The following is a 27,622-nucleotide window of genomic DNA, read 5'->3' as shown; positions in this document are numbered from 1 at the left end:
ACTGTTTGCAAAACATAACAACAACTAAGGCAGTGTCTGTACTTTGTTAGGAGAAATGTATATGAAATATTTTGTGGGATCTTTCTGAACATCTGATGTTTTAGTTGCTTTCAGATGTTGGCATGAATGTGTTTATAATATTGTTGTTTCACTGTGGGATGAAGTTCATATTTGTAGCTCACAGATGGTTATGACGTCAGACATTGAAAGCTACAACTAAAGCTGTAATTGATATTAATTATCCGGACACCAGAGTATTGTATAAAACTCCATGCTTCACCTGATCTGCAGTTGCTGTGCAAGGAAAGCTTTATTATAGCATGTCTTTGGTGTGCCTCTGACAGATCTGAAATGTTAGCAGAACAGAAGGGCCAAATGAGATATTGGTGGGGAGGCTGTAAAATCAAGGCTTCTTCTATCACATAGCAGAAAAAGAAAAAAGTGACAACAGAAATGTTGTTTGGGGTAGGTTTTTTGTTCCACCCACCTCGCCCCAGTTGAATGACTGTAGTACTTTTACATGAAGCAAAGGTTATCTTTTTTTTTGTTTTTAAATTTGATAGTTTCTTGTCACTTTATGTTCTTCTCTACTGAATGGCTTTAAGGATTCTAAAGTTAACTTAAACATATTTAAACAGCATTAGTCAGAATTTGTACAAACATTTGATTCTGGTATGATGTCTGCAGTTAAACCAATGGGTTCTCTATAATCAGAAAGCCCTAAGTTAACCTGGGGTAGAATGTTGTGATCACTTTTTCTTTTTTAATGTAAGGCTACCTCTTGGCTAATGATACTCAGGGAGAGACTCCGCTAATACCTCCAGAAGTAATGGAATATTCCATTAAACATTCAGCTGAGGTTGACATCAATACCACACTTCAGATTCTGGGATCTCCAGGAGAAAAGGCCTCTTCCATCCCAGGGTACAATAGAACTGATTCTGTAATTAGGTAAGGATGCATGTTGTGCTATTAAGTATATTAAATGCTTTTTCAGAGGAAAAAAGTGAAACTGAATAGACTTCTGTGAAATTGAAAAGTAAAAAAGCAACATGTAAACTCTGAACATCGGAAATGTCTCCTTAACTAGTATTAAAGTTAGAGCAAATAACTTACAAGAATGATTTTATAACTAGCATATTAAGGCAGTGCTGTATAAAGAGATTAAGACAGAAAAGATGAAGTGTGAGTTTTTTGGTTTTGGTTTGTTGGTTTGGTTTTGGGTTTTTTTGGTTTGTTTTTTTTTAGGGTAAAGAAAGGCAGGGTAAATACAGATGATATTTCGAGTCAAGGTGATCCAGGGGAGTCCTGAAAGTAAGGCATCAAAACAGATAAAACTTGAGTCAGGATGGGAAGGCTGAAATGCCTAGGTTGACCTAATAGTCTTCACAGAGCACATGAGCCGAAGTCTTGGAAACAAACAGGAATGTTTTTCTATCTCTACTGAAAACCCATCTTTGATCTGTTACAGAAAAGCCTTAAAATGTCTTAAATTACTAGAAAGTTGGTAGATCAAAAAATCACGTGCTCTGGAAAGCGTTTGCTGCTACTGCCAAGCTTAAGCAAAATTGGTCATCAGTGCAGGAAGAATTGTCATTTACGTGTACATATCTCTGTTAGCCTATAAAAGGAGCAGGAGAGGGCTGATGCCCATGAAGGACTCCTCAGTTTGAATCCTTTGATTGCATTTAACTTTTAATTGACATGGAAGATTCTTCGCCCAAGATTAGTTGTTGTGTACTTCATGTTTTCTTTTCCTGGAAAAGGCTAGAAAAAATGGGTCTTCATTAGCAGTGATGCACGAAATATTTAGAAGTACTGATCACTGATACTATTGGTAGCTTCGAGAAGTGGCTGCCAAACAAGATTTCTTGACGCAATGTCTCGGTGGTGATGGGAACAAAATCAGATCTAAATAAGGAGAGATTTGAGGCTCTTTGGCAATAGCTCTGAAAGATCTTCAAGAAACAGACCACTGGCAACTCCTAAATTCCTTGTGCGCTATCACAGTCTGACCAAATGCCTATACTACAAAAGCTAATATTTAATGTAGTTATGGACTGATTGTATTAATGCAGTCACCTGGTGATCTGCTATTTCAGACTGTTTCTCTGCAATATTGAAAAAGAGAGAAATAACAGGTCATTTCTGTATTTGTTCTTTAGTGTGTATCACACTGTGAAAGCTGCACAATTAGGATGCACTTGGTCACTAAGCTTAATGGTACAGGGAAGGGAGAATTGGGTTTTCAAAAAGCTTTTCAAGCATTCCAAATAATAGTCCATTTGTCTTCATTCCCTTGATGCTTGTGAGGATTCTTTGTTGCAGTGATTTTGATGTCAAAGATAATCACTTTATCTTTTAATGCGTATGCTGACTTTATGGAGGATATTTGCCAGTCTATCCTGTCTCTCCCTCCTTGCATTTAAAGAAATAGATTCATTGCAGTTGAACTGCTTTGTGTTATCCTGCTTCTTCTGTCATATTTCAAGAAAAATGAAAGTGTGTGGTAGTCACGTTGTTTCTCCAAAACCCACTCTCAGCATCCTCGTTGTATTTTAAATCTGCAGGTTGTTATCTGCTATTTTAAGAGTGTCAGAAGTAGAATCTAGAGCAATAAGGGCAAATCTCACGCACCTCCTGAGCCCTCAGATGGGCAAAGATATTGTATGGTTCCTCAAGCGGTGGGCGAAGACTTACCTCCTGGTAGATGAAAAGCTGTATGATCAGGTAAGGATATAACTTTTGTGAATTAGTTGGTGAGTATTAGCAATATTATCCTGTGAATGCAGATGTCAGCGTAGCTATTTTAAGGGGCAATGATAAAGCATTTTTCATGTTAAATGGGTTGTAGTTTATTTTGGAATTTGTTTGGAAGTTGATGTTTTCTTCAGTTTTTTAATTAGACATATATGTTGTTAGGGGACCCTTCTTGCACATTTCAGTGCAAACGTAATTTTTTGATAGCCACTGCTGTAGCAGAATAGCATAGCACACTCTCAGGCTGCATAGTGGGTGAAACTCATTGACCACAGCAAATTTATAAGCTACTTCTCACTATCCATCAGATCTTAGTCCATCTCAAATACAGTGGTTGCCCTTGATGGATGGTTTAGTGAGTAACCTGGTCACGATCCTGAATTAGATGTTTAACACCATCACAAGGTAGTAGGCATTAGCTAATGTCATACTGCTTTCTCTCCTCTCCCCATTCTCATTCTCATATGTTCTCATTGTATATATCATGATTTCAATGGTGCATTCTTTGCAAAGGGCAACTTCTTACCATGTTTGGGCAGCACTAATCATGATTAGACCTTGATCCTGATTTTGCTTATTGGACTAACTATAATCCAGCTAGCTGACAGAGGCCGTTCATCCTGAGGAGGTCCTGTTGACTAACTTTCAAGAAGGAAGCCTCCTCCTCCCCACCTTCATTTCCACTATTGAAGCAACTAAGAATACTAACGCTTCAGGAGGGCCCTCCTTAACAAAAATAGGTATACCATAGATTTGTAAATATTTAGAATCATATTATTCACCTTGTACTTACAGCAGAGCTAAGAATTTGTAAAGATACCACTTGGGGAAGAATTGGAGAACATGTAAGATGGAGATCCACATGAGAAACAACATGAAAAAACAAAACAGAGTATCTAGGAAATGCACACGTTTAGTTTGTGTTGACATGTGAAAGTGATCGAAACCTCTATTTAAACTTTATGCTCAGTCATGTATATATTATGAGTTTTAAAGTTAGAAATGTTAGTGGTGTGCTGACAGGAATCCCCTGCACAATTATTACAAAACCCTTGGTTTTCAATCTTGAGAAATTTTTTTAAAGATAGAACAGAAAATTTCAAGGAAGTGTATTTTAATGCGCCAGGACCAGAATGTGACACCTTTCCTAAAAGATGTATAGACCAAAGGAGCAATCTGCAGAAAGCAGATGCGGAAAAATTGCGATGAAAGCTTTTACAAGATTCATCCTGGATCAACAGCTAGGTTTGTTTCTAATGATTTTCATCAGTGAATTTTGAGGCATTCCATTGTAAATTAATGGAAATACTTTTGAGAGATGAATTTGGGATCTTTCGCTTAATTTTTAAAGCTTTTGAATTTTCACTGGACTTGAAAGCTAAGCATACTTAAACCTGATTTTGTAATGAGGTTGAAATTTTTCTTTGTTTTAGGTGTTATGCTTAAAAATGCAAGATAAATTTGGCAAAGATTTTTGTTACAGGTATTCTTTGCCTTTGTCTATGTAACTTTTGTGTATTTTAAGTAGGGAAGAAGTGACAGCCTGAAAAGAATTTGCTGACAATGATTACCATACACTTTGGGGTTCTGGCTTCTGTAAAACTCACTCATTTTAATGCTTTTCTTATAGATAAGTCTGCCATTTAGTACAGCATTTGGTGCTGATACAGAGGGTTCCCAGTGGATTGTGGGTTACCTTTTAGAAAAAGTGATCAGTAACCTGGCAGTGTGGAGTTCAGAGCAGGACCTTGCAAATGATACTGTACAACTGCTAGTAACATTAGTGGAAAGGAGAGAGCGGTAAGTTGCTATACCTCTGGAAGTCAAAAAATTTCTTTTGCTTCCTTTAAATTTTTTTGGCCAAAGTAATCCAGATATAGGGCACTTCATAATTATGTCTCTCTAAGTCAAGTTACTTTAGTAACGTAATATAAATGAAAAAAAAAATAAAGTTGTCTGACAAAGCGAGGAGTGAGACCTGTATTTGAGAAAACATAACCTATTTAGAAGTGCACTCTCCTTCCCTTACCTTTATGCCTCACTCTTAAACAGTGAGAAATGATAACTCTCCTGGTCTCCACTCTTCTTGCAAGGATTTTTGCATTGTTTATTTTTGTTGAACAAGTTCTTCTGGATTAAGAGTTCAGATACTGGCTAAGGCAGTATAAAGCGTGTTTTGTAAACATGTTAAAAATTCTTAAAAAAAAAAATCTAGGATTTGGCTGATTCAGACAATTCAGAGTTTTCTTTGGTATTACAAACCGTGAAGCAGGAAATTCTTGAATGTTTTACTTTTGTGAATTGACATGCAATTATAAATGCAATCATGCATTCAGTCTGCTGAAAGACTGTTCTGAAGTTTGAGGCTTGAAACACTTGAGGAATTTTCTTTTTTGAAAAAACTAAAACCCACAGGAGCTAGTTTTGGAATAAACTGCTTATTTTATCATGACGTAATGAGACTAAGCTTTTAATCCGTGCAGTATGTCCATTAACCCTGTGTGTGTATGTGTGTAAAACTAAAGCACTTCCCTGCTTTTCTCCCGTATGAATTGAGCTACTGTCAGAGTATATACTTTAGAAATTTTAGAGGTGAGACATTAATGATATGAAAGTCAAAAGGCAATTTAGCCTTAGAATAAAGGAATTTAAAAAAATAATCTTCTGACAGCTGCTAGCAGCCTGATGTGCTCTGCTCATACAATTTTGTGAAGCCTTTTCTTTAATTAAACTGTTTTTCCCTCTTTTAGGGCAAACTTAGTTATTCAGTGTGAAAACTGGTGGAATTTAGCAAAACAATTTGCAAGGCGAAGCCCTCCTCTTCACTATTTGTCCAGTTCTGTGCAAAGAACACTAATGAAAGCTTTAGTTCTAGGAGGTTTTGCTCATATGGATACAGAAACAAAGCAACAATACTGGACAGAGGTAAGTTATTGTAATGCTTCTGTTACCTCTGTTTTAGCCCATAGTACAAACAAGTTAGTGTAGGGAATTTCATGGTAACACATAATCAACTTGTATAGAATCTTCTGAGCACCTAGTATTGATAATTTTTTAAAATCATTCTCTTCGAAGGTCAATAATTGTATGGCACCCATGAGCTACCAAAAAATGTATCTAAAACATAACAACCTAAACAGAAACAACTAGTAATTACCTAGAGGATTTGTGAAGCAGCCAGTATAGCTGTACACTTAACAGAGGCTGTTATAAAAGGTTAAGAATTTCCGATGGAACTGTGTCATTTCTTCCTTTTTTTTTTAATTTGGTGGTGTTATGAATTATTCAGTTATTCACTTAATGATGTTGGCAGTAAGTAAAAAGCTAATGTGGAACACAGTGAAGAGCCTTGGCCAGCTTTTTGTGCCCTGACTCCATTAAAGCTCAGAGTTTTAATATCAGAAAGGTTGGTGCTAGAAAGTAGCTAAAATGTGATCAGAAGGCACCGTATGAGTTTGTAGAGTGTTGGCCTTCTGAGAGAAGCGTGCTTTTATTAGCAAAGCTGTGAAATTAGTGAATGAAGGGAAGACTATAGTGCACTGGAAGTAATTTGGGAAAACATGTAACTATTATGGAAGTTTCTAAACTGGTTCCAAACACAGCTGATTACAAAAGAGATTGTGCTATTGAGAATCATAATATGACAAAGATAGTTGTGCACAGGATCATTGATAAACTGTAACAATTTTTCCCCCTAATACTGAATTTGGAAGAGTATTAAATAGTGAGCCACAGAAAGTCACTGTAATTTGTTCAAACACTGCAAAATAACATATTTATGGAGGTGCTCATGTTGAAACCAGCCTGCAGGTGATGATGTATAATGAGAATCATTAATCACTACCACTTCATCTTATGGTAATATGACAGATAATAATATGAGCTGTTGAAACTGGAAGTGATTGATTCTTGTACTGCCATGACAAAAGCAATACCTGAACTTGCTAAATTACTTAAATTTCACATCTTGTATAATAGTGTGCTTATCTTAATGTAACTTTTCTGAAAAATTTCAAGGTTCTTCAGCCACTTCAACAGCGATTCTTGAATGTGATAAACCAAGAAAACTTTCAGCAGATCTGTCAGGAGGAGGAAGTGAAACAGGAAATCACTGCTACGTTAGAAGCACTCTGTGGCATTGCTGAGGCTACCCAGATTGATAACGTAGCAATTCTCTTCAATTTCCTAATGGACTTCCTTAATAATTGCATTGGATTAATGGAAGTATACAAAAACACACCAGAGACTGTTAATCTCATAATAGAAGTCTTCGTTGAAGTTGCACATAAACAGATTTGCTATCTTGGAGAGGTAAATACAACCAGGAGGGGAAGAGAGAGTGTGTGTGTGTGTGTTTGCATGTGCATATATGTGTATACAGTGCTATCCCTTTAAACAAAGTGTAGTGATTTTTAGATTCTATAGAGAAAGAAATGCTATATGGTCACATCTGTCAGAGGAATTCCTTTGTTTAAAAACATACACTTGCAAAGATTTATTTTTTTAATCTTTGTTATACTGTTCTTACACCAATAAATGTAACCAGAGTTTATCACTAGTCTAACTCTATGCATGGGTGGCAAAAGAGTGCAGACCATGTTGAGCAGTTTTTTTAACCATATCAGACTTCTCGGAAGGCTAGTTTAGGAGAATTGCAGCACTGTTTTATGTGACAAATAGAGAGACTCCCTTGGTCCTAAACAAGGCATTAATAGATACCAAGAAGTTAATGGGTAAAATGAGTCAGTGCAGTACACTGATATCTTTGTGCTGTTGGCTCATTTTGCTTTTGCATCTAGACGAGTGCCTGCCTGTTCCAAACTGGCTATGCTCAAACAGCGTGCTGTGGCTCCAACCTTCAATAGCTGAAGTGAGTCCCCAAGGGCTTTTGTTGGTAATCTGGTTTGTGAGCACATCAATACATAGCTGTAAGTGTTCTTATTGTTCAAGGTGACAGTTTCCCTGATTTTGTCTACAGTTGTTACAAAAAGTGGTCGTATAACTGAAATCAAAATCTGGAGGTATCATCAACCAAGTAATGCCATCTTAAGACAAAGTGTGTCACTTCTAGTGTATGGAAGTTTTCTTACTATCTAACGTTGTTTTATAGGCCAAAGCCATGAACTTGTATGAGGCCTGCCTAACTCTGCTCCAGGTGTATTCCAAGAATAATCTAGGTCGACAACGGATTGATGTTACAGCAGAGGAAGACCAGTACCAGGATCTTCTTCTTATTATGGAACTTCTCACTAATCTTCTATCAAAAGAATTCATAGATTTCAGTGATACAGGTATGAAGGAATTGGTTATGGCTGAGCCATAACTTGTTCTACACTGTAAAAATCATTGTTGGGGCATGCTTGATCCAGATAAAGTGAAAACTGGAGTTCAGGCTTGATTAGATCAAGATATGGAAATTACTATTTAATGTGCCAGTAGCAAAGGAAGAACTTTTCACAGTGTTCTAGCATCTGAAGCTACTATTGCTGGCATAAAATAAATAGGGCATTTAGGAAACAGCTTGCAATCTGAATGTTGCAAGTCTGAACATGTAGTAGCAGCAGTTTTGTAATAGAAAACCCATAGAGAAGTCAGAATAGTAAATTTCCACAAGAGGGCAGGGGCAGGTGGATTGCCATGTTACAAAAAAGTTGGGTCTTTTACCAACGCTGAGCTCATGAAAATTCCATCATATTTGAGGTTCTCTGTATTCTTCATTCATAGAACGTTGTTACGTGAATTACATGCAAAGTTAAGGGTTCTCTTTTGTATCCTAACTGGTTACTTTCTTCTGTATATTTGCCACTTAAAGTTGCAGTCATCCTGAATATGATCTGCGAGTTCTAGCTTAGCTTGCTGCATTGCTTTTGAATAAGCTTGAAACACATTTGCATGATTCAAATCTTACCACGTCCTATACAGTTTGCAGAGAAAACACGCTCAGTAACAAACTGAATCTGCCTAGGCTGTTTTGATGTTGTTCATTGTTTTTCTGAGGTACAGCTTGAAAGAGAGAACCTTGTACTCCAAAATTCAGTGCATCAGTCCAGTTTGTCAAGCATGCACAACACAAATACAGGACCAGGTTTAGACTTTGTCCATTGAATGGACAACTCGGAGCCCTGTAAACTATTCCCTTTGAGGTCAGAGATTGGATGTTAGTTGCATGGAGAACACTGTAAAGTACGTGCTGTGAAACTAAGCAGTGTGAATACTACCTAAATGTAACGCCTGGAGATCCAATGTATCTAAAGTTGTCTGCATGTTGTTGCTGACTCAGTGCAGGAATTGTAAAGGCAAGGTCACTGCTAGTTAATGGAAAACGCCTTACCTGTAATGGAAGAAAACTTGGCAATGTCTAAACTACAGAATTTTATGCATTAACCCGTATTTTTTTCTCACTGTGCTTGTAAAATACATATAAATGTGTAAATACATAACATGTATATATAAAAAGTATAAAAATGCAGTAATGTTTTGCTCACGATCTGTTCATGTGTGCAGGCATGAAGCAGCTATCACTAGAAACAAATGCAATGTTCTGTAACAGAAGAGAGCCCTCAGAGTATCTGAAGCGTTCTGTTTTAGCATGCCATCTGGTACACGTGATTATGAAATGCTTAGTCCTAATGAATATATATAGAGTGAGTGGTGTGGCAGCCTCCACTCACAAAGATTCTATTTTAATACAGTGCGTCATATTTTTGTTTGGGGAGAGGGGAATAGTCCTATTTTCAAAAATTTCTTTATTATAAAGAAATGGGACTCTTCCTTCAGTATCTTTAATCCTCCTTTTACACAAAACCTTTTTTGTCTTTTCTACAGATGAAGTATTTAGAGGACATGAGCCTGGGCAAGCTACAAATAGATCTGTATCAGCAGCAGATGTTGTCTTATATGGGGTTAATCTAGTTCTGCCTCTAATGTCCCAGGATCTGCTGAAGGTAAGTATATTTTTACACGTAGCTGCTAGAATATGAAAACTTTATAGTAATGAGTTCCTAGAATTCATTCCTGTATGCATTCTACCTCTGTAAGCTGAGTTTTCTAGGCTTTTTAAGATGTAAATAACTGTTCTGTAGTTCTAGATACTGTATGAAAAGAAATATTGTAAGCTGAGAAAACAAATCTTTTTTTCTTCTAAAAGTGGGTCTGTGCAAGTCAACAATTAGCCAAACCTGAAATATGGCTTGTGAATCCTTTTTTTTGATAGTCAGAAATGTGATGGGAAGGATAAACAGTGATAGTAGTTTAAACAAAAAAAATATATTTTCATAGTACAGCTGGCTTTTGTATCATAGACATCAGCCGCTTCTCACTACAACAGTAAAATATGAAGCAATGGAATAGCAGTATTTCATTGGGTTGTATTGTGTTAATGTTTTGCTTTGAATCAGGGCAACACCTCTGAAGTGTACCTCAGTTGTCCCCTCTTAACATGCTTTCTCATCTGGTAGCGTTTGCTGAGTGTGAGAGCTGTGCCCATTTTAGATGAAACTTAGTCAAAGGATGTACCCTAGGAGCTCCTCTGTTGTGCTCTGAGTGCTCGTGAGACTTTTACCACACAGGCCTAGACCTAGTGATGCCTGCAGCAAAGCTCCTTGGATTTGTATAGAGCAGATACCATACTCTCACCATCAACTGTTTAGCTATAGCAATCTTTTTTTATTATACTACAGTGTTTGCTAATAAAGTTGTAGCCATCCTAATGACTCTGAAGTTGTGTGTTAAAATTGTCTTTTCTTCTCCAGTGGAAAGCATCAGTCCTGTCTCTCTGTACAGATGGAGATTATGTCGGAATAGAGTTATGTGATTGATTCTAAAATTGCCATGTTTTTTTCTTTTGACAGTTTCCATCCCTGTGTAATCAATATTACAAATTGATCACTTTCATCTGTGAGATATTCCCTGAGAAAATTCCACAACTTCCAGAGGACCTCTTTAAGAGCCTAATGTACTCACTGGAGTTAGGGATGTCATCGTATCCTTTATAGAGCTTGGGAGTGTTTAAAAATCTGAGTTGCTTTTATAAAGACCTGTTAAAAATCTGATTATTTTTTAATTTGTATTTTTTTCCTTTTCTGTCAGTATCTATAATTACATATTGGTAATCAGCTCTTACTCTCCGCTCGCTGGTGATTGAGAGTTTCACAGTAGTGTCTATTGAGCTTCTAGTATTAGCTGAATTGCCTCTGACTTGTGGTGTTTGAATGCACCCTTTAAGTGGTTTAGTATGTAAGTTTTTTCTGGCAGCCATTCCTGCCTCCTCCATTACTTCATTGAAGAGTGTGTAACTTCATAAGCCTTCAGCTGGTATCCCAAAGCCATTCCTGAATTAGTTTCTCAGCTGGTAATACAAAACATTGCTGCTGTTCTACTGGGCTGGCTCCAGAGCATTTCCTGTCAGGGTGCCAATGGGCTCTCCCTCTCATAATGGGAGTACCATTTTCACTAATCTGTGGCACGTGTCAGAAACAGATGAGCTTGACCATAAGGGACTCTTTCTGAAAATGTTATGTCAGAGAGGGTTATGTTACCTTAGGGTGTGTAGCTAATAAAAGAAGGCAACAAAGCTGGAATTCTTTTTTCCTCTCTTTTTTTTTTTTTTTAATTTATTTATTAACAGCTTTATAGTAAAAAGAAATCTTAGAACATATAAGCATTTAAAATATTTTCTAGTGACACAGCTGGGAAGTTTTAACAAAATTTAGTTGAAATCTGACTTGGATTCTTTAACGGCCATTATCAGGATGAGTTCAGAGGTTTGCCAGCTCTGTCTGGAGGCTGTAACACCATTAGCAGAACAGTGTGCAAAAGCACAAGAAACAGATTCAACCCTTTTTCTAGCAACAAGGCACTTTCTTAAGGTAAGGTAGCTGCGTTTCATGGTACTTTGGTTTTTTAACATAGAGGTAGTGTCAGGAGGCCAAACAGTGATCCTATCTGACCACCAGGTTAATCAGGACCACACATATAGTAAGAAACAACCCATTACCTAAAAAAATTGGCAGTTTAAGAAGAAAGAGAGCATGAAGGACTGGAGACACTGAACGAGAATACACAGGAGGAGGAAATTACTTAACCACCAATTGACAAAAGACCTAAGCCTCTCAGAATGCAGTTAATATTTATCCAAGCTCTAGAATGAACCTAACTGACAATTTTGGCAGTCAAGTTTACTGTGAAAATTGTGAAATAGAAAGTGTCCAGAATTGTGTGAACTGGAGGCTGGGTAGTACTAAAACAAGAGGCAGAAGAAAGAGCATAGTTGGGAACTGGAAAGAAAATGTTGTCATTTATTTAATGTAGCCAATTACTTACTCATTTTTATAATCCAGTGTCATATTTAGTACCTTCCTTTTAGGACCATCCACTCTATCTCATCAAATTTTGGAGTGACCTGGTAGCAACCAGGTTCCTGCTAACTGGGAACAAAATAATTGTGGAATTTGTGTGTTTGTCTTCTGATTTTGCAAAGATTTCAGTTCTCCTTAAGACTTCTTTTTTTTTACCAAACTGATATACAGACTTCTGGGGATTTCTCATTAAAAGCATACATCAGCCTGGCTGAAAGAATGAGAAATGCCTTAAATAATTTTATTTGTCTTTATACTTCCACTAAGTTAACGTAGCTTTCTACCTTTTCTCTAAATTTCGACTTAAAACTATAGTACTGTTTTTACTAACCTGTTTGGCTTTCCATGAGCTGTAGGAGTCTCCAAAACTTGAGGAAAAAGTTCCCTGCTTTATTCTAGAAGACGAAAGGCTTTTTTATTATTTCTCTGGCATATCTGCAGCTTTTGGAGAAAAATAAAGAGATGGCATTTCTCTCTGAAGAACACACATAAATCAACAGCAGGTTTCAGTACTTTGAGATGTGAATTTGTGCTGTTAAACCATGACTCAACTTCTAAAAGAACTTGGCTTTCCAATTACTGTTATCTAAAGTAAAAAAAAAAACCAATGAAACAACAACCTTGGATGTTTGTAAATACATGTTCATTATTAGAAGTGAAGATGAGGTTCAGCAGGAAACATTGGTAAAGTTAGAAAGCTAAGTTTATGCTTCTGTAACTACTTCTGTTTTGTGATTTCAGATGGTCTTTGATATGTTGGTACTCCAGAAGCACAATACAGAAATGACAACTGCAGCGGGTGAAGCGTTCTACACATTAGTGTGTTTGCATCAGGTATGGCTTTTAGACACTTATGCCCTGTAAAACCAGTCATTTGTTAAAGGAGAGTGGTTAGTGACTGTGTGTCTGGGAAATCACAGAATCATTCAGGTTGGAAGGGACCATCAGGAGGTCTGTAGTCCAGTTCCTTGCTCAAAGTGGGGTCAACACTGAATTCAGATCAGGTTGCTCAGGACTTTTTTTTTTTTTTTTCTCTCGGCTGTCTTGAAAACCTCCAAGATGGATATGCCAAAGCCTCTCTGAGCAGTCTATTGAATCTTTATTGTACTCATCATTCATGTGCTTTCAGCACCTGCCAGTCTTGGTGGCCCAGCACTGGACTCGTTGAAGTTCATCGATATCCTTCTTTTGTTAAGGAGTCCAAAATGGGACATAGTATTCCACATCTAATCTAACAAGTGTGGTGTAAAGACAAATAATAAATACAGGCCAGTATGCTGCTAGTGTTCACTGCTGACAGGGCACACTGTTGACTTGCTTAGCTTGCTGTCCATCGGGACCTTCAGGTCCTTTATTCAGCGGAGCTGCTCCCCAGCCTGTGAGTTCTTTGTCTATATAGTTGCAGGGGTTTAGTCTGTTTCAGCTGCAGGACTTTGTATTTATCATTGTTGAATTTCATGAGATTCCTATCGGTTCATTCCTTCAGCCTACTAGGTGTCTGAATGTCAGTCCTGCCCTTGAATGCACTGGCTGCGCTCCCTAGCTTGGTTTCATCCACACTTGAGGAGAGGGCATTTCCTGTCCTCTTCTAGGTCACTGGCTAAAATATTTAACAGGACAAGGCCCAAATGAGAGCTGTCAGGGCCGCTTGTAACCTGTGTCCTGGTGGAGTATGAGCCATTAACCACAATCGTTTAGGAGCTGATGTTACAGGTGTGTTTTCACCCATGTAGAAGTCCACCCATCTAGACAATAAAATCCCAGCTTGGTTACAAGGATACTGTGCAAGACTGCTAAAGAATTGCTGACATCAGGCATCCATTGCTATCTGCTTATCCACAGATGTAGTCATCTAATCACAGAAGACAGGCTGGTAAAGCGTGATTTACCCTTGGTAAATCCACACTGGCTGTTCTCAGTCCCTTTTTCTTTCACGTGCCCAGAGATAGCTTCCAGGAGTTGATTTTCTTAGTTGTTCAATGATGATAGCAGCATTGTAATGATATGAGCCAACCTTCTGAACCATTGGATGGATTCTGTCAGGCCTCATGAGCTTGTATGCATCAAGATTTCTCAAGAGATCTCCTTGGGTTGATCCTCTTTACTACTAGTAGTTCCTTTCCTCCTTAAACCCTGTCTCCAGTCATAAAGGTCTGGGAAAACCTGTCAGTGAAGACCAAGAAAGCATTGAGTATTATCTTTTGTCTGTTGTCACTCAGTTACCTGCTCCATTCAGCAGCAGCAGGACCCGCATTTACCCTGTTCGTTTTTTGCTCTTTTAATGTACTGGTAAAAGCTGCTCTTGTTGTCCGTGGCGTCCCTTACCAAATTCAGCTTTAGGTAACCATTGCTTTTCTGTCATTGTTCTTGTCCAGACAGTTTCTGTTTTCCTCCTTTGTAGCTGTCCCTGCTTCTGTCTCCTGCACATTCTCCTTGCACTGGAGTTCAGATTTGAACTCCCTGCTTAGCTGGGTCGGTGTCCTGGTGTGTTTATATTGTTTTCCTCAATATTTGACAGGCCATTCTTGTGTTTGGAAGAGGTTGTCCTTAAAGACCTGTCAGTTCTCCCAAGTTCCTTTTGTCTTCAGAGCTCTCTCCCATGGGGCCTCACCTACCAGTCTCCTGAATAAGCTGAAATCTGCTCTCGTGATGTCCGGGGCCTGTACTCAGCTGTCCTCTTTCTTTGCTCTCCTAAGGATCCTGAACTCCACCATTTCACGATCACTGTAGACAAGGCTGCCATTAATTACCACATCCCTGACCAGCTCTTCCTAGCTGTGAGTAGCAGATGCAAAGTGACCCCTGGGTGGCCCATCTGCACTGGAGCAAATGTCAGGGAGGTAATCTCTTGCAAGTCTGATCTGGAAACTTCCTCAAGTTGCTTGAAGATGACTTTGTCCGCCACTCACCCTGTTGTAGTGATTTGTGACAAGCTTCCACCATGATTTCATCTTTACCACCTCTCCTCTGGTCAGGACCCATAAGCACTCAACTAGATTGTTACCCAGTCCGTAGAAAAGCATCCTTAATTTGAGCTCCCCTTTCACAGGAATGGCAATCTTCTATCCTCTCTTTCTCTAAAGAGCTTCTGTTGGTCCCATCAGAGCGCTTCAGTCATGCCACCTGTCCCACCACATTTCAGTACCTGCAGTGATGTTGCAGCTCTGCATCTGCACAGGGAGCTCTAACCCTTCCCGTTGGTTTCCAAAGCTGAATGCATTTCTGCACAGACATTGAGGTTGGCCTCCTTTCAACCTGTTTCATCCTTCCTAGTGAGCACTCTTAAACTCATCACGCTTCCTTGTGTTCTTACTACTCTTGGTCTCTATCTCCTCGCTTACCTACAAGCTGTTACCACCATCCCCCAGCGTGCCCTGTAAAGCCCTTCCTGCCAGGCTGACAAACCTCTGCAAAGTTGTTGCTAAGCCACTTTGTCATGTGGATCCTCTGGTAAGCAGCCCTCATCCCTCAGAGGGACTTATGATCATGTAAGACAAAATGACGCTGTGACACTACCCACGGTGGCAACTTCACGTTGTGTCTACGCAAGCCCTTCACCGGTAGAACTGAGGGAAGTGCCAGTCTGTGTCCTTCGATTCACCCTTGCTCCCAGAGCTCGGTAGTCACTCTGGGCTTGCTCCGGGTGCCCCTTGCAGTGTCCTTTAGTCATGTTTAACATGTTTCTTTGTCGTCTTTTCTGTCCAAGTCGGCATGAGAGCAAGTAGGAAGCTCGTAGGAAGGAATCTAAGCTCTTTGTCCCAGGGAAAAGAATCTAGAAAAGGGAAAACCTGTGGGAGGAGATGGTAGGTATGGCACACGGGGCAGGCATGAAGAAAAGTGCAGTTTGCAGGAATAAGCCTATGCTAAGGAAGAGATAAAGGCCCTTTGAGTGGTGCGCCTTAACGTTTTCGTGTTACTCTGCACTGCAGAGCGCCGTACCCAGCCCTAAAGGCTTTTCTGGCCTTACTGAAAACCCCGCTGTGATTGAAGGGCCTTGTCTGGTTTAGAGGTAGCTGAGAGTCCATGGGTCCATAGTTGCTTCTGGTACTCTAGTCAGTGAAAGTAGTGGGTAACAGGTAGAGAGGCACTGATAGTTTTCTGTCACAGCCTTGATTTTGGATTTTGTCCTGCTGAGAGAAGTTGTGTATATTATTTATTTTTTTAAAAAAGTTCACGAGATTCCTGTTTATTTAACAGGCTGAATATTCAGAGCTAGTTGAAACGTTGCTATCAACTCAACAAGATCCAGTAATTTACCAGCGGTTAGCAGATGCCTTCAACAAGCTTACTGCAAGCAGCACTCCTCCTACACTGGACCGTAAGCAGAAGATGGCCTTCTTAAAGAGTTTAGAAGAATTTATGGCAAATGTTGGTGGACTTCTCTGTGTAAAATAAACAACAAAACTCTATGCCTAATTTAGACCCTTTCTGCAAAATGCACTGAGAAATGCTGAATGCTGACTAAATCTTGTACCTGTCTCTGGGTTCTTTGCAGCCATCTCAGATTCTAGAGAGCCTGGAAGTTTGAACATAACACAGTGGAATAGGAGAGGTCAACTTTGAATCAGCTTCTGCTATTATGTGTTAGCTGCAATCTGTCATACTTGTGTGTGTGAGAGAATGAACAGAAAATTTGAATTTAAATTTTTCCATATATGTGCAAACAGGTATGGGCACAATGAAAAATAAATGCAGTGCCTTTTCCCCCACATTGGTTTGAAATATGAGTGGCCAGATAAACATACAGATTTGTTTTCTACCCAAAATCATGTTAGTGTGATGCAGATACATATAAAGCTCTAAACAGTTTAGCTGATTTTGAGCTTTATTTTTCCTCTCAAAACTTGAGTTTGTGTTTTAATAGGGAAGAAAAACCAAATGATATTTTAACTTGTCTTTAGTTCAGTTTTTCTACATCAACCTGACATTGCATATTTAATGCAATGCAGATTTTTTACATTACATTCTGCTGCCTAAAGTTCAGAGAAAAAAGGTGTATATTTTTGTTCCCCTAAAATGAACTTTAGGAACTGTAGCCATTTCATTGCCTTAATTTAAAAGAGGAACAAAAAAAGCTCTTATAGTTTAGGTAAGAAATTTAAGGCAAGATTTGACTCTGAAGAGTTGGTTTAGGATGTTGTTGGTATTAAGCTGCTTGTGTACCTGTTGCAGCCCTTATTGTTGATGTGTCAGTTTGGAATGAGTGTTTAATGCAAGGTTCACGTGTAGTTTTACTTTCAGTATCTGTTTTGATCCATACCCAGGTTGCACACAACTGCAATGTATTTCTACACTGAACTGTTTGCTTAAGCAATAACAACTCAAAAGGCATAAATTATTGGCAAACTTTTTAAAGTTGGGGCATTAGCTAAAACAATTATGCTAGAACAGGGGCATCAAACCCTGTTACACAAGGGCCATAATCTGTTTGACTTGAGAAAGGTAATTGGGATGTGTAGTGCTGTGGGGCATTTTTGGGTTTCCTGAATCTAGTTCCACTTCTGCAGAGCCCTCCCAGCTGTTCTCGTTTTTGTTGTGTGTTTGGTGTTTTTTCTAATAGGAGTGCTTCAGTTATTACAACAGTACAATATAGTGCCCAGAGTGTAGTGGACCAACAAGGGAGAGCAGCACATGAATACAAAAGCAAGGCCTGCTTTGGCTCCAGTCATGAGCCAGAGAAAACTGAAGCAAACACAAATGCTGTATGTCTAGTAAAATTGATTTTTGTGGAAATACATGGAGGCAAAAGTGGGCCCTTTTGTTTAAGAAGTCTGCAAGATTATGCTGTTTAATATTTCCCATGTGTTTTTGAAATTTATATAAAATATATAAATATACACCTTTACATGGCTATGTGTAGCATCACGTTTGCCATTCTGTGCCATTCTTCAGCTATTCATCTCAAAATTAGTCATGATAGCCAGAATTCATACAAGACAAATCTCTAATAATGTGCTATAAGTGATCTAAGGTTCTTTTCATTTTTTAGTTAAATCCATACCTGTCTCAAGCATGGATCCACAAGGCCAAAAATCCATCTCTTCATTATTGTCTCTCTTGTGTAAAAAGTAGGCTAGGGCAGATTTACACATTAAAAAGTGACCATAAGACTTGTTAGATAACGTACCTTCCCAGCTAGTATTTTATTTCTAAGATAATTTGTGTAGTATTTTTGAACAGGGATATTGATCTCAATTTTTGTCTTGAAACTCTTACGCTTTTCTTTAAAAGATTTCTTGACTGTGCACTTGCACAAAAGACAACGATCGTAGTAGATCCTTCTGTTTTTAAACTTCTGATGGCTGATTTTTTTAAATCTCTCTGGGTTTTGCTATGTTTTTGAAACTGCTTCTGGAGTTTCTCTTGAGTTGGTACATTGTATAGGGCAGCAGTTCTGAAACCTTTTTTTTTTCTTTTTTTTTTTTTTTTTCTTTTCAGATGAAGGGCATTAAAGCCTGGGAACATAAGCAGCAGTAGAAGCTGCTGGTTTGTCATGATGTATTTGATGTCAGATATCTAGACCAAAGGCTTCCAGGACTTCATAGCAAATGCCTTCAAATTTTTTTGGATCTGACTAAATAACATAGTCGTCATTTGTTTTATAACTAGCACTGTCACTATCTTTTTTTTTTTTAATCCTAAAGCTGGTTCACTATTTAAAAATATTTATTAACTTTAAAATTTTGAAATCCTTTGCCTATTGTGATTGATGAATGGGAGCACAAATAGAATTAGCATTCAGGACAAAGTAATGTGTATACCCATTACTTTTCTTACCAGGCCCATTGTGTTGTAACAAGCAGAGACACGCAGCATCTTTTGACTATCAAGACTTAAAGTATGAACGCTTATTTTCAGAGTAGTTTTGAAGGTTGCTTAAAACTTTCCTTTGCCCTTCATTTAAAATTAATATTATATGTTAAAGGGAAACTGTCCTAGTAATGTGGGGGTTTTTGTAATTTTCCTGCTTGATGTTATGCTAGACACTATTCTCTCTTTCTTTGTTTCTTATTTTTTCTTTCATTCCTGTGTACTCAACAGGGATCTTTCCATGCCATTTTATGTTCTTTTAGAGCAAATGCTACAACATCTCTGCTTAGTGACATCTATGAAACTGTTGCAAAAGATTCTGGGAATAAGTTTTATTAATTCATAATCCTGCTGGCTAAGTGGCTGCTTCTACCTAAACTATTTGGCTTTTATATCCCTTAAAAAAAAATAATTAAAAAAAAATCCTTCAGCAATGTTCTACACATCCAGTTGCTGTAATCTACATGAGAAAGGCTCATTCAAGTCCATGGGAGAGACTCATAGACCATTTTTAGCGAACATTGAGAGTTGGCTCCACATAAGTGTTCTGAAATTTTTATAGCATCACTGCATTGATTTTCCATTCACTGTGCAAAGTGAATAACGGCTCTAAAAACACATCTGGTTTTTGAAGGGGGGGAAAAAAAAGGCAACTCAAACTGAATTATAAATGCTGCATGATATTATTGTAAAAAATGTATTTGTCGAGGCTGTTTTTGCTAAAACAGTTTATTGCTCCAGTGTTTTCATTCTGAAACTAGAAATCAAGTGGCTTCTTTCCCATTTTGCCAGCTCCTTCCCCATTGTGATAGCTAGTTCTAATGCTAATATAAGAATTTTCTGTTATTCAACGTATAATTTTTGATGCTGGCAAGCATGACCAACTAGTTGGGCCATGAAAGCCAAGACCTTGAAAGCACAGATACACATGGACAGGGAGAAGTAGATGACTACTACATGAAACTTCCACTTTCATGTGCATTTATGCCTTAATTATCTTCACTGAATTACCACCAGAATCTGCTACTTATTGCCCAGAGTTTGTGTTTCACTGTATAGTGATAAAGGGCTCACCATTTTCCTCAGGAATGAGAAATATGTTTTCTCAGCATGTCCAAATCCTACTAGTTGAAAGGGAGGGGTTTGAATCAGAGTCATCTCTTCGATAGTGAGTAGCACTCACTAAAGCCCCAGTGTTTACCTGGGTAAATCCCTTTATATCTAAGCCATGTAGTTCTAGAAAAGCTTGCTCAGAGCAGTCCGTTGTCCATTTAAAATCTAATTCTTTAAAAAGCAAAGCAAATTCTAATTTGTGATCTGTAAAGGTATTCAGAAATACAAATTGCAGCATTTGTCTTGTAAAACACTTCAAGTAATTTCAGTTTTGGTTAATGATAACATAAGAAGGGGTGTTTTTTATGGAAGTAGCTTGATGAGTATAAGCGCAGGAGTAGGAGCCAGGCTCCTCTAATTTTGTATCAGTTTTTCCACTGGATCCTCTGTGGCCATTGGCAAGTCGCTAGAACTGTGTCATTGTTAAAGTAACGGTAATACCTACCTACCTCACAGGGATGTTGTGAGGATTAGTTTATGCCTATAAAATGCATTGAGGATCTGAGATGCTATGTAAATATTAAATATTTCAATTTTAGTTTTGTGAGGTGTAAGATTTACTGTAATGAAAACAGAAGATTTTCATAATTATAAAGCCCAGTAGAGGCAGCAGTGGTGCAGTATTCCCCAGAACTGGTCTACTGCAGACGGTAATGCTTGCTGTGGATCATCATTATTTCAATTACAGGCGATTGAAATGGTGGCTGCTTCTTAAATGAGATGAGTATTTCCCACCAGCGTGCCTCGGTTCTGGTCTACACAGTGAGAGGACAGTTGTTAGTTATTCAGGCTTTGGTGCCTCTACTTGTGACAAGTGCCACTTGTGGTAGGATTTTTGGTTGCGTTTGGGTTTTTTTACACTTCCCTGCAAGGAGCAAACACCACTCATTTCTCCTGTACCTGTTCCAGTCACTCAGTATAACCAAAGCCTAATGATAACAATTAATTTAAAGAGCCAGCCCCGCCCCCTCTGTAAATTTGCTTTTAATATGAGTAGATAGTGCCCTCTTTGCAGTACATGAGATTAATGCTTTCTAGCACTAATCGTGAAGCAAATCATGAAGTGTGATTCGCTTTAGAACCTTAAGCTCTTGGCTCTCTTACAAAACCCTTTTTTCAAGATGAGGTTTCTTGGGGCCCTAGCAACTGAGAAATAAGATATCCCTGGCTTTCCCTTCTCAGTGAATGAAAGTAGATTCTGCTTTTCCATTTCTTCCCTTTCCCTATCCTACTTTTCCTGTCCTTTTAAGCCATTCTTATAGAAGGTTTGGAAGATGCTTCCAACCTCAAGGGAAAGATACTACCCATGTGATTTTTCCAATCTATTACAGCTTGATACTTGAAATTCATAAAATCCTTTCTAATAGCATTCCCCAGCACACGTCAATCTCTCATTGAACTATTCCAGAGTTTATAATGAGGAAAAAAAAAATATTACCCTCTTCTATTTGTTCCCTTTGTGCAAAATAAGGAACCTCCATACAGTGAACATGCAGTTTTAAGGCAATAAATGCTAGTACTGCTGTTGGTCAAGCGTGTAAATATTTTAAATGCATAATTCAGTACTATGTTGAGTTTATATATTAAAACCGCAGGGATTGAAGTGCTAGTTGATTGCAAGTATTGTTTTACCTGTACAGTTGAAGATACAAAGTTGCAAGAAATATTTCACAATTTGTTGCAATAAGACTTGGGAAATGGCTGTGTTATCAGGCCTTATCACAACTGAACTTTCAATTTTGAAGTGAACTCTTTGTGTATTTTTAAGATCCATAAGCAGGAGGAGGAGGATAAAATCATTTTCCACTAAAGACTTTTATTATTTTGTTTTGGCCACGTGTGATTTGTGTGTATTCTTGTTTAATATCTTTCTAAAAGCTCACCTATGTTGAATCCCTGAAACAGCATTTATTATACCTCCTTACATCAGAAACAGAAATAGGAACATTATGAAACCTCAGGCTACACGTTGTGCTCTTTGGCTACTGTGACTGCACAGTAATTCAGTTAAAAGTCGATGGGGTAGCTGTAATTTACGTTGGTGCTTAAGGCATGAGTTTGTCCATCAGCAGAAAAATTGTGGTTAGGTGTGCAACAGGAGTATCCCACACTGGACTACAATTACAAGAAATGGCTATGAATATATAATCAAATTAATCTTCTCCCCCATCCTCCAAAAGTGTTTATGGTGACTGTTCGGGTCACTATTATCGGTAGTGTTTGTCTACCCAGAAGGAATAGTGATTTCTGGGTCTTGATTTTTTTTTTGTGTGTGTGTAGATATAATCTAAACAGTTTCTGATGGTATTCGGCACAGAAACGTTCTCCAAGCTCGTAACCTGGTCACATGTAGGTGACATCTAACAGTATATTACTTCAGGTATATCAGAAAAGTTCAGTCACAGGCAGCAGTTCTTAATGTGCTATAATATAATTACATTTGGATAAACTACAGCTATTTTCTATTGTTCCCCTCTTACTGTCATGCACTCAAGCTTTTTTTTTTTTTAAGAAAAAGGAAAAAACCCAATAACCAACTTCACAAATCCTGAAAGTAAAACTATGCGACAACTATGGTGGCGACAGCTTGCTATACGTCTTGGCTGTATGTATCACTAGAATTTTACTGGTTTCCGAAGTAAAATTAATGCAGTTATACATTTATATTGGCCTGGCTTAGTTCAGTGAATATTTTGGTGAAGGACAGAAATATTTGAGGTAATTTTGAGGAAATCCCTGAAAACAGCTGGTAAGATTAACAGCAGCAGTGTATCTAAGAGCCTTTCATGTTGAAAATGGAACTATTCAGCTTTACCTTAAATACGAGGTCTGGAATAAACTTGAACGGTTTGGGTACAAAGCCTTTATTCACACTTGTTTGTGTAAGTGTACACAAAACCTATCAGTTTTGCCTTCATAAAACTTAAATTTGCTTCAGTCGTGAGTGGTGGAGTTGGTGGTGTTTTTTTCCCTGCACTGATTTGCTGTGTATTACAGGCAGAAAGGTAGGAAAGCTCAACCTTCCCAGTGGAATTTCTCTGGCAGGTCAGCCGAGGAGGAGGTCGTACATGAACTGGAAGAGAGGAGGAGGAAAAGAAAGTAAAAAGTTTCCAACCTTATGTGAAGAAAAAAAATGTCAAGCTAACCTGTAAGAAGAAAAAGAAATCTGTAATACAAGTGTTGTCCTGTGCCCACATAACCCGTGTCATCCTGCCAAGAATTAGTAAAATCTGCCATTTCAACAAATTTTGAGGGGAAAAGAGAAAGTGCTATTTTGGAATTGTATGAAATGCGATACTATCTGTGTGAATTTTGTTAATTAAATAATAAAATAATCTTTATTTTGACAAATCTACATTTCCGAAGAGAACGCTGGAGTTACCCACCGTGACTGGTATATAGCTTATTACTAATTTTTCTCCCATCTATATTTGAATCACACAGAGCAACTGTTTCCACCTTAACATCTGTCAGATGTTGCCAGACTTGATTTTTCTGAGCCGCTTTTGCCTTTGCAAGTTAGGGGAAGGCAGAGGTTTGGGCATGATGTACTTCCCTTACTCCTCCCCTCTCTGTCTGGCCTGCTGTTCGTGGTGGCAAAGGCGTGTCTGTCTGATTTGCTTTAACTTACTGTTCTGGGTGACGCAATTTAGGTTTGTGGCATATTCCAACGGCTTCCAGCCTCTGCTTGGTGTGTACTGAATGAATGTCATCGCTAGACTCCAACATTTTTTCAGTGGTTTAATAAGTTGTCAGGACACTTGATTTAATTGTAGAACTGCACAGATACTTCTAATGGTCTTTTGTTCATGCAAAACATAGTTGTTGTAACTTGGGGGGGAAAAAAAAAACAAACAACCCAACAAAAAAACCAAAGCCAAAACCCCACCAGCCACACTGTGGAGTCTTTAGGAAGATCACTGATGTCCTCACATGAGATCAGCACTACTTTGGGGAAGGCTTACATTCTTCTGCCACTTTAAGGAAAGACTGTTCTTCTGAAGTACTTTTTGCCTGCTTTTAGGCTGTTATGCACTTTCATGATTTCTTAACAAACTACTGTTAAAAATGTACTGTAACACGGATTTTGATAAGCGCACATGTATTTAAAACAATTCACTCAGCCTCAGGAAAGCTGGAAAAATCAGATACCTGTTTTGTATCTTGGTTAAAATGTTTGTTACCTACATCCCTTAAGATGGCCAGATAATGTCTAGATCCTGTGAGTGTAACTATTTAAGATACCAGTATAGTCTGTAAGAGGAGGACAGTGTAATTTTGCTCTAGGGACTGAGAAAATGGTGTCCTCTTATTTTTCTTAGAGGTATATATAGTCTGAATTGGAGTTTCAAAAGCAAAAACCAGTAATAAACCCCCATTTACTGTTCAGGAAAAAAAATACGTTTTCTTTCTTAATGCTAGCTTATTTCTGTTTTCTTCCTTCTCCTTGAAAAGCATGTGTGAAATAAGTGCAAAGGTATGTGTAGGAGAAACTGTAAAATCTGCTGCTGTACATAATGTTTGCTACTTGACTGCATTTTCTGTTCCACTTTAATTTTACTGGTTTTGCTAAATATATTTTATATATTTTCCTTCCTGCTTCTTGTGATGGCCGAGTGATTACATCTTGGGGGGCGGGGGGGGGGGGGGGGGCGGAGGACGAAGCAAAAAGAACCACAAGAACTCTCTGGCCACAAAATTCCATCGTTTGTGTGTTAGCATGTGTCTCGGGGCATTTTTTTTTTTTTTTTGAGAGAATGGCATAAATCAGGGTTAATTATGGCATAGTAAAATCAATGTACAAAATGTATAAAGGTGTAGATACTGGTAATTCTGCTTCAGGGTGGTGGGTTTTTTTTAATTACTTCTAAAATCCATTTGAAACGTCAATACCGCTAGGTGGTATTAAGTGACTAGTGGTCACTTAAGTAGAGCATTTTTCAATCTGAAGACTGTAGCTGTCTTTGTGGTCTCCAAGTTATTTCCAAGGGATCCACAAAGCCTGGCAAAAGACAAAGAAGTCATTGTGATCAGGTATCACTTGTGTTTCTAAGATTTGCATCTCCAACAGAGAAAGAGTTGGGAGTCCATAAAGTGAGGATGAAAACTTACTACTGTACTTGAATTCGGAGAGTGACTGCAAGCTTTTAAGAGGCAGACTGGTAGTCTGTCCTACCGTGTGACCCAAGTTCTCAGGCAGGTGTGATGCATCTGGCCCACAGAGCTGCCTCCCAGGGCTCTGACACACGTTTTGTCCTGCATCTGTGGGAGAACGGATCAGTATTGAAAGAAGAAATGCAGTAAGCCTCTCTTACAAAGAAGAGATGTTGCAGGTTGTTCTGCAAGCAGAGCATTTCCACTTCTGTTATTTTCCGTCTTTAGAAGCAGGATTATGTTGACCTTAACGAGAAGTAATCATTGTATGGTCGTAAAGCATCACGTGCTTGGCTGCCTTCTGAATGAACGTGCAGTTGTGGTTTGCTAGCCCTAAAAATGTCAGGATTTGGGGGGGGGGGGATCTATTAAGTTTTTTTAGACTTAATGGCAACAGCAGAGATTCAACAACTGGAATTTAATAATTATTTTCATGAGTTAAAACTGATTATACTTTTTCATATGGCTATGGCTCGTACATTTCAGCGGAGGACTGAAATGTATAGACTTTCATTAGTAAAGAAAAAATACAATAGACTATAAAATGAAAACTCAAACACCAGAACACAAAGCTTTTTGAGTAACAAGTTGCTATTACTTTCCTAGGTAGAACTGTGTTTTTAAAATACCTGTTTCATGTTCCGTTCCTGATCAAGTCCAACGTAGAGTCCTAGCAATTATATTAGTAAAGTAACAGTGGTCTGTGTCATCAGGTTTGTCTTAGAGACAGCAGTGTCACTGCTGTGTGATGCAGGTCTGTCAGTGAAAGGATAAGGGAGATTGCTTAACTAAAGTACATTTCTGCAAAAAAAATTAGGAAACAATAAACCCTAATTATTAATAAAAGAAATTTATTGCAGGGTGCACTTTAAAAGTGTTCCCGTATTTGTGGTCCATTTGTCCTCACATCCCGGAGAAACTACATTGCAAGATATAACCTATTTTCCTTCCTACAGGGTCACTTGAGCTCCTCCTGAGCCTTCCTTCTAGAACCATCTTGTAACACAGATTCAGGCAAGGTCTTGAGCTGTCTCTTTGCTGCCAAGTGGTATCTGATATCATAATCTAAATAATGTCATCCTGTCCAGCCACCCCCCACCCCTACACAGCCATGTGCCCTTGCATGATCTCTGCAACCCTCACTTGTCACGGGGCAGGGATTGTTGCTCCAGGAAATCTAGACTTGCAGTATGTGTCTGCCCAGTCTCCTTTATCCTCTCATTATCAGCCCTGTGCAGAACATGTTTTTTTAACATAGAAATGCTTCGCAAACATGCATGAAATAGGGAAATTACTGAAGTGTCACTTGTTTGTAGAATCTAAACCAGATTTCTTACTGCACTCAGTAATACTATGCAGGTGTCAGGTAATGGTTGTTTTGCAGCAATACCAGGACAAGGGGGTGGGGGTTTTGTTTTAAATTACAGCGGTGGCTGTAATGCGAACAGTTATGAGTGTGCTCCATATAGAACAGCCTTCTAGGCTGGGATGAAGACCTTTTACGGCAACACCTTTCCAAGACAAAGAGGGTAATGCACTCAACACCAGATCCAGACTACTTGGAAGTCTTTTAAAACCAAGTGGAAATGCCCACAGTTCTCTGTTGTCGTGCAAAGCCTTGCTTCTCAAGGAGAGAGAGGCAAAAAGCACGGGGATCAGACAGAAAAATCAGCCCAACCCCACATCCTGCAGCGGCAAGAAAATTTGATTCTCTGCTGCCTACATACGCTGTGCTGCAGAAACATTTTATCCAAATTTAGTATTTCTGTCTTCCAAGGAAATAGTTCTGCTCTGCTGGTAGGTGCCCAGTGCTCAGCTGAGGATGTTCCATTTGGCCACAACAAAGTGTTGCAGCAGATGAAGATTCAGCAGGTTGTGGGTGGAATAGCAGTTTCTTACGCAACGCATCGCTGATAGGAACATGAGCTCTGAAGGGCGTGAGGAGAAGCCTGCTGCTGGGTTAATTGTAAATAATCTGATGGGCAAACCATCTGTGAGTCTGTTTATAGGAGAGCCACGGAACAGTAGAAGGACAATGCTACGAAAATGCTTTTTACAAATTATCAGACTTTATAAAGAGGGATGGAAAGAGCGGTGGTGAGGAAGTTACGTGTTCTGGTGGGACAGTATGAGGGGACAAGAAGTGCCAGACAAGTGCGTTATGCCTGCAGAATGCCAGACACGGAGATGAGAAGTTTCTATGCCCAAAGGGCAAGATGCAGTGAATTAATTGAAACGGGGAAAATACTTTAAAACTTAGGATCTTTCAGAACTACCCTACAAGCAGCCCGACTTCTGCCTGAGTGCGGGGGGCAGCTTGTTCCGACGCGGTACCACTCGGTTCAGGCGGGAAGGCTGAGCGGGAGAGCCAGAGCAAGAAAAACCGGGAGGCTGGGCGCGGCGGGGGTGCCGCTAGACTGGCAATGAAG

General features: G+C 38.8%; 1 protein-coding gene across 1 annotated transcript in view; it reads left to right on the top strand.

Moving 5' to 3' along the window:
* Positions 1–23,898, top strand: part of XPO4 (exportin 4) — an 83,494-nt gene extending 59,596 nt beyond the window's left edge. Inside the window, exons 13-23 of the mRNA XM_055701943.1 lie at positions 774–951; positions 2,571–2,730; positions 4,391–4,560; positions 5,511–5,685; positions 6,778–7,071; positions 7,871–8,051; positions 9,586–9,704; positions 10,611–10,741; positions 11,510–11,627; positions 12,858–12,950; positions 16,314–23,898. Of these exons, the coding sequence (XP_055557918.1) occupies positions 774–951; positions 2,571–2,730; positions 4,391–4,560; positions 5,511–5,685; positions 6,778–7,071; positions 7,871–8,051; positions 9,586–9,704; positions 10,611–10,741; positions 11,510–11,627; positions 12,858–12,950; positions 16,314–16,511 (1,817 nt within the window). The 3' untranslated portion in view covers positions 16,512–23,898. The remainder of the gene's footprint in view (positions 1–773; positions 952–2,570; positions 2,731–4,390; positions 4,561–5,510; positions 5,686–6,777; positions 7,072–7,870; positions 8,052–9,585; positions 9,705–10,610; positions 10,742–11,509; positions 11,628–12,857; positions 12,951–16,313) is intronic.
* Positions 23,899–27,622: the final 3,724 nt, after the last annotated feature.

The sequence above is a fragment of the Falco cherrug genome, chromosome 2 (assembly GCF_023634085.1).
Source record: "Falco cherrug isolate bFalChe1 chromosome 2, bFalChe1.pri, whole genome shotgun sequence".
Lineage (NCBI taxonomy): Eukaryota > Metazoa > Chordata > Aves > Falconiformes > Falconidae > Falco > Falco cherrug.
Note: the sequence above shows the minus strand (reverse complement) of the source record. Positions and strands in the feature narration are given on the sequence as shown.